At 32.2% G+C, this 7,283-nt stretch overlaps 1 protein-coding gene across 1 annotated transcript; it reads left to right on the top strand.

Annotated features, from left to right (window-relative positions):
• The first annotated feature begins 3,574 nt into the window (after positions 1–3,574).
• Positions 3,575–6,720, top strand: LOC111282729 (protein NRT1/ PTR FAMILY 6.1-like). Its single transcript, XM_022870965.2, has 5 exons — positions 3,575–3,746; positions 3,931–4,207; positions 4,502–4,719; positions 4,804–5,384; positions 5,539–6,720. The coding sequence occupies exons 2-5, from the start codon at positions 3,970–3,972 to the stop codon at positions 6,410–6,412; spliced, it is 1,911 nt and encodes a 636-aa protein (XP_022726700.1). The 5' UTR covers positions 3,575–3,746; positions 3,931–3,969; the 3' UTR covers positions 6,413–6,720.
• Positions 6,721–7,283: the final 563 nt, after the last annotated feature.

The following is a 7,283-nucleotide window of genomic DNA, read 5'->3' on the forward strand; positions in this document are numbered from 1 at the left end:
TGATCAATCCCAATTCTTTCTTGTGATTGGGATTCAATTTTTGAATCCAATCCAAACTCTACTAACCCAGTTTTATGCAAACTCAAACACCCTTTTTCATTTTTATTATTTTTTTTAATTTTTTAATTGTCAGAGTTGATCTTGTAGACCCCCAGACAGATTGGGGTGTCTACAACATATAATCAATTAATCATTAAACTTGATAGTTGTATATGACAAATTCACAGGAGAAAGTGAAAGAAAAAATAGCTGCTAAGATTGAAGTAGTTCTCTCAACATGCAAGAAATAAAAAAATTAGATATTCATGGAAGTTGCTGGAAAAGAAAGGCATGAACGGGTCCGAGGCCTTGGATTGGATCCAACACCATCTGCTTACTATGGATATAGCTCTCCACAATTTACATTCTCATCAAGTCAGTCTTCGCAAGATATTTCAATATTGATAGGGGAGTTGCAAACTATGCAACAACGTTTTCAGTAAATGAAAGCAAAAACAGAACATGACTGTGCCAAAATTGAAGAAGAACATGCTAGAATAGAGTAAGAGCGTGCTAAATTTCAGCAGTTGCATGATTGATTCGATCATCTTATGAATTTTGTGCAACAATAATTTTCAGGAAATGATTTTGGTGCTCCACCAACTCAGGTATTATATTTAGTAAATATTTAAATTTTTAAATATATAAAAAACTTACAATGAAGTGTTAAAAATTGTATGGTGTTATTCAGTAGGTTCTTGAGCATAATAGTGACCAAGGTAAAAATTTTTCTTCATCAATTGGCAGCCAGCAAAATATATGCAATCATCCATTTCATCCATTTTAATTTTTTATTTTGTTAATGTATTAAAAATATTTGAATGTTATTATACTAATTGTTAAACTTTATATTAATTAGATGTATATTTAAACGTGAATAAAGTTAATATAAATTTCAGTTTCTGAATTTAAGCTCTTTAATAAAAATAAAATTTATTAAAAAAAAATTAAAAATAATACATTTTTATATAATGGTGGCGTTTGCGTTCGACAATTTCGCTAAATGAATAATTTAGTGGCATTTGTAGCATAAAACTCCACTATAAGTAACAGCGCTCTTACCAGCAAACACCACTAGTTAAGTGATATTTTTTATACAAACGCCACTAAAGCAACAGCATTTTTCTCATTAAAACATCACTGAATTAGCAGCGACTAAAAGATACAAACACCGCTAATATAAAGGTGTTTTTAGATTCAAAACACCTCTAAAATAGTGGTATTTTCAGTTACAAATATCATCAAAGTAATGATATTTTTTCTCATAAAAACATCACTAATTTAGCGGCGTTTCAAAGATAGAAACGCCGCTAAAATGATGACATTTTAGATATAAACGTCGCTAATATTAAGGTATTTTTTTGAAAACGTCGCTATTTACTGTGATGCATATATAGCCGGTACTTTACGTGGCATTTTTCGCAAACATCACAAATTTTTTTGTGGCATTTATAAAACCACTAAACGTTAAAAAAAACGTCACTAAAAATTTAAACCTCTGTAGTGAACCAATTTGATTGTTGTATAAAAAAATTTAAAAATATTAATTAAACAACGATTACAAAAATTGTTACAAAGATGATAAAGATTTCGTAATGATCTTTTTTATAATTATAAATATTGAATAGATTTTGTAACAATTATTTTGATCGTTGCATAAAAAAATTAAAAAACATTTAATTAGACCACTATAAAAAGTCGTTACAAATCTAATAAGATTTTGCAATGGCTTTTTTTGTCATTATAAATATTATATCAATTTTGTAATAACTATTTTGATCATTGTGTAAGATATTAAGAAACATTTAATTAAACAATGACTACTATAAGTCATTGTAAATATGATAAGATTTCACAATGATTGTTTTTTATCATTATGAATATTGCAAAAATATGATAACAACTTTCTTATCATTATATAAAATATCTAAAATGTTAATTAAAGGCAACGAGAATAAAAAGTCATTGCAAATTTAATAGGATTTCTAACGCTTTTTTTATCTTTATCAATTTTATAAAAATTAACAATAATAAAAATTATCGTCGTATAAAATATAAAAATATTCAAATATATAACAACTATAAAAGATCGTTGCTAATGTAATGATTTTTTTTTTTTTTTTGCAATGATATTTTCAATCATTGCAAATTGTAATTGTTTAAACCCTTTTTCTTTTTTTTTGTTTAAGGGAGGGTTATAAAAGAAGAGAAGATCTTGACTCAAATCAGGACATTAACTTTTTTTTTTTTTTGGTACTCATAAAGTCTCCTTAGTCATTAGATCAAGAGATGGAGGACTAAAATCACTTTTTTTAATGGTGCAATTTGAAGTTATTTGTTTTTGTTAATAACTATGAAAAATGGTAATTTTTTATTTTCCTTCTTAATTTTCTTTACTAAAATGCACACTTAAAATTCATTTTCTTTTGACTTTTCACCCCTATACATCTTTTCATTTTTCTACTCTACCGCTAAAGGATTTTTTTTTAACCTTTCATCTCCAAGCCTTTGCTGTTACCTTTTACGAACCAACATGAATAAAACATGACTGGCAAGTGACTAACAATATGAGCAGCAAAAGAACATAAAGTCTACTCCCTCTGATAATGCAAGTACCCCTCTGACATTGACAAGAACCCTAAAAAACGGAGCAAAAAGTTCCATATCTTCATACATTAAGGCCTCCAAAGTGGTCGACATTGATTTGCACCTATATTTCCCACTTTCGTTTTAATCAAATTTAAAGCCACCATTTTTCTATTGGTGCTAACAGTAGCAAGAGAGAGGTAGTTTTAGGCCTTGAAGATATGAAGGCCACCATTTTCCTGTTGGTACTTAAAAACGTAGAGTCGACTTGAATAAAACTTTTCAGCTGTTTTTCATGAATTTTTTTTTATTAAAAATGATCCTACAAAAACATTAATAAAATATTTAAGTTGCATTGTATGTTGAATTATAGTTTAATTTTATATTCGATTTATCTAATTGTGTTCTGATTTATTAGTTAGTTAGTTTGATTATTAAGTGATTTTTTATATATAAATATAATACTTAACTATAATTGTAACTTGTATTTGTAATTTTATTAAATTGATAAATTGGTAGAGTTAAACAGAAATATCAATAATATATAAAAAAAATTATTAAAAGTACCATTTATATTTCAAATTTAGGTAAAAATATGTCAAATTTATAGTAAAAATATTTATCTAAAAAATATATAAAAATATTTTAATTTTTTTTATAAATTTTCACACTTAATTTATATAATAAAACTTTTTAAAATATTTAAAATATTATTTAATCATTTACTTAAAAAACCTTAAAGTGCTTTCCGATTTGCAAATCTTTACATTTGTGACCATTAATGCCGCCTCCCAGCTAACACTATCTATTGGCTACTGTTTTTCTCATTCCATTTATTACTTTTTGCAAGTTTCTAATGTGTCCGCACAATTGGTTGGATCTCCCTTCATTTTTTTGTTCTTTTTTTTTTTCATTTAATAAAAATTTGAATTGATTGCACTCACTAACTGTCCCCAAGAACATGAATTCTCTTCTCTCTCACTTTTAAGCTCCCATAACTCATGCATACTATTGTGATATTAAGGTAGTACCACTTGTTCTTCAATCTTGAGTGATGTGAGAGTATAATAGGTGAAATAGTTACTCTTGAAACTCTGATGTTGAAGTTCTTGAATATAGAGGTATGTAATGTAAACTGTTCTTGTTTCCCTTTTTCAGTCATTTATATCAAAAGAGATCACTGATAGAACTTAGAGATCATGCATTTCACTTCTTTTTTTTTAACATGGTATGCTCAGTAGCAGTCAGATTTTAGTTCTAACTCAATAATTTAACATAAGGTGCTGAAACTTGATGGAACTACAGGGTTTGAAGCAAACTTGAAAAACCATTGAATTTAGAGATATGGGTAGCAGAGAAATCAAGTCGCCTGAAGATCTACGTGAGACATCAACTAGTTTGAATGGAATGTCAGACTCTGTTCACAGAAAGAAACTTGGAGTGTTTTTTATTGAGTCTGATAATAGGCGAACGGCTTTTGGGCGTGGTTATACTGGGGGAACAACGCCCGTTAATATCCATGGGAAGCCTATTGCAGATCTCTCAAAGACAGGTGGATGGATTGCCGCCTTCTTTATTTTTGGTAAAAATGTCTCTCTTTATATAGCATATAGACTATGGTTTATTCATCTGTATATAGGATATAATTACCATCTGTTTGGTTGTTGAGAATCGGAGAGAAAAATAAAAGTAATACTACTGAATGAGTTATGGTCTGCGATTATTTGGTTTGTTAATTTTTACAGTTAAAAGAGTGTTATACTGTTCTATCAGCAGTAAAGTGTGCGTTTTTGTCGAAGTTAAAGCTTTTTGGACAAGAGAATCTTATAGTGAACATTTTTTTGTTTGGTGAACTTGACCCCTTTTTTTAATCCAGGAAATGAGATGGCAGAACGCATGGCTTATTTTGGCCTCTCAGTTAACATGGTGGCCTTTATGTTCTATGTAATGCATAGACCCTTTTCGAGTTCTTCAAATGTGGTTAACAATTTCCTCGGGATATCTCAAGCATCATCTGTTCTAGGTGGTTTTCTAGCCGATGCCTATTTTGGCCGGTATTGGACAATAGCGATTTTCACCACAATTTATCTTGCGGTGAGATATCCCTTAAAAAGCCTTTTGTTAAGAAACTGTTTCCATCGGTTTTTACTCACTTTTCAATCTAATTGTATCCAACAGGGTTTGACAGGGATAACTTTATGCGCAACGATGAAAATTTTTGTGCCAAATCAAGATCAATGCGATCAGCTGTCCCTGGTTTTGGCTAGTTGCGAGCCTGCAAAACCATGGCAGATGCTTTATCTCTATACTGTCCTTTATATAACTGCTTTTGGAGCCGCAGGTATAAGGCCCTGCGTCTCTTCTTTTGGGGCTGATCAGTTTGATGAAGGAAGTAAAGATTACAAGACACTCCTGGATAGATTTTTCAACTTCTTTTACCTCTCCGTTACTATTGGGGCAATTGCGGCATTCACTTTGGTAGTCTACATTCAGATAGAGCGCGGATGGGGAGCGGCCTTCGGCTCATTAGCTATAGCTATGGGCCTATCCAACATGTTATTCTTTGCTGGTACTCCTTTGTACAGGCATAGGTTGCCAGGAGGCAGTCCCCTAACGCGAGTTGCCCAGGTCCTGGTTGCTGCCTTTAGGAAACGAAATGTACCGTTTATTAGAAGCGAGTTAGTAGGACTGTATGAGCTCCCTGGAAGACATTCTGCCATAAATGGTAGTAGAAAGATGCCCCACACTGACGATTTCAGGTATTGGATGCTCTTTCTTATTCATTCTATTTCTATTTCTTAGTTATGTGGATAATTTTCAGATAAAATTGGTTTATGTTTCTCATAATCAATTACTACTACTCATTAATCAGCTTCATTTATGACTTCTGATTTCCAACTTTTGGTGTTGCAGATGCTTGGACAAGGCGGCTCTGCAACTGAAGGAAGACGGAAGCAATCCGAGTCCCTGGAAGCTTTGCACGGTGACTCAAGTAGAGGAAGTCAAGATTCTCATTAAACTTATTCCAATACCAGCTTGCACGATAATGCTTAATGTTGTCTTAACAGAATTTTTAACTCTCTCGGTACAGCAGGCATATACGTTGAATACTCACATTGGTAAACTGAAACTCCCAGTAACATGCATGCCTGTTTTTCCTGGCCTCAGCATCTTTCTTATACTGTGTCTTTATTACTCTGTATTTGTTCCTATATCCCGACGAATCACTGGTCATCCTCATGGTGCTTCTCAGCTTCAGAGAGTGGGCATTGGTTTGTTTATTTCGATCTTATCTGTGGCCTGGGCTGGGGCTTTTGAAAGGTTTCGAAGGTGCTATGCTATAAAACATGGATACGAAGTTAGTTTCCTAACTCCTATGCCTGATCTAAGTGCATACTGGTTGTTGATCCAATACTGCCTGATTGGTATAGCTGAAGTATTTTCCATAGTTGGCCTACTGGAATTCCTCTATGAGGAAGCTCCGGATGCAATGAAGAGCATAGGATCTGCATATGCTGCTCTAGCTGGTGGCTTGGGTTGTTTCCTTGCAAGTATAATAAACAGTATCATCAAATCTACTACAAGGAACCCAGAGAATAGGCAGCAGTCGTGGCTATCTCAGAATATAAACACTGGGAAATTCGATTACTTTTATTGGCTGCTTACAGTTCTTTGCGTAATCAATTTCTTCATTTTCCTGTATTCAGCATATCAGTACAAGTACAGAACAGAGCAGACTTTTGAGGTCAGCGAAACCAAGTATAACATCCCGGCTGAAGAAAGCTAAAAAAAGATGTAGACACCATTTGTGTCGGAAACCAATTAGGCTCATTGACGTCCGGGTCTAATTAGATCAATTAGTGTCCAGACCCAATTAGATCCATTAGTGTCTGAGCTCAACTAAGCTTATTTATGTCTGGGCATTGACGTCCAGGTCTAATTAAATCAATTAGTGTCCAGGTCTAATTAGATCAATTAGTGTCCAGACCCAATTAGATCCATTAGTGTCTGAGCTCAACTAAGCTTATTTATGTCTGGGCCTAATTGGACCGACCTTTTTTTTTATTAATGTCATTATTATTTGATTATTATTATTATTATTATTTTTATTATTATTTTTCTTTCTTTGGTATTTCTATGTATATATTATTATTATTATTATTATTATTATTATTATTATTATTATGTCCGTTTCTCTCTTTCCTTTTCTTTTGTTCCTTCTTTCCTTTTTTGTTCTAATTTGCACGTGGAAGTTCAAAGTATGATCAGAATCCCACCATATGGTCAAACTTTAATGCCAGATCATATCAGTGCACAATTGTTGGAATTTTGGATCAAAAATCACGTTAGACAGAATGCAATCTCAGAATATAAGCCTGATATTGATTCTGTTTGTTTCTTAAAACTAATATTAAGACTGCCTATAAATTGAATCGATTCTAACAGAGGATGGACACAGAAATTTTGAGAGAAAAAGTTTGAAGAAAGAAAAGTTTGGAGAATTTTGACAATACGGATATTCTGAAAATTTTGAGATTTTGAGTTTAATTTGGAGTTTTTAGACTTGATTTTAGGTTGTTGGAGTTGGAATTGGGATTCTGGGAGGTTCTGGGAGTAATCATGGCAAATTTTGGGAGAAATCTAGGGGAAGTTCGAAG

The sequence above is a fragment of the Durio zibethinus genome, chromosome 5 (genome assembly GCF_047325235.1).
Source record: "Durio zibethinus cultivar Kanyao isolate XHJ-2024 chromosome 5, ASM4732523v1, whole genome shotgun sequence".
Classification (NCBI taxonomy): domain Eukaryota; kingdom Viridiplantae; phylum Streptophyta; class Magnoliopsida; order Malvales; family Malvaceae; genus Durio; species Durio zibethinus.

Excerpts from the sequence above, each read along its gene's own strand:
- LOC111282729 (XM_022870965.2), top strand. The coding sequence starts at position 3,970 with ATGGGTAGCAGAGAAATCAAGTCGCCTGAAGATCTACGTGAGACATCA. Across the intron at positions 4,720-4,803 it reads TCACCACAATTTATCTTGCG|GGTTTGACAGGGATAACTTT; the intron begins GTGAGATATCCC and ends TGTATCCAACAG. Across the intron at positions 5,385-5,538 it reads CCCCACACTGACGATTTCAG|ATGCTTGGACAAGGCGGCTC; the intron begins GTATTGGATGCT and ends TTGGTGTTGCAG.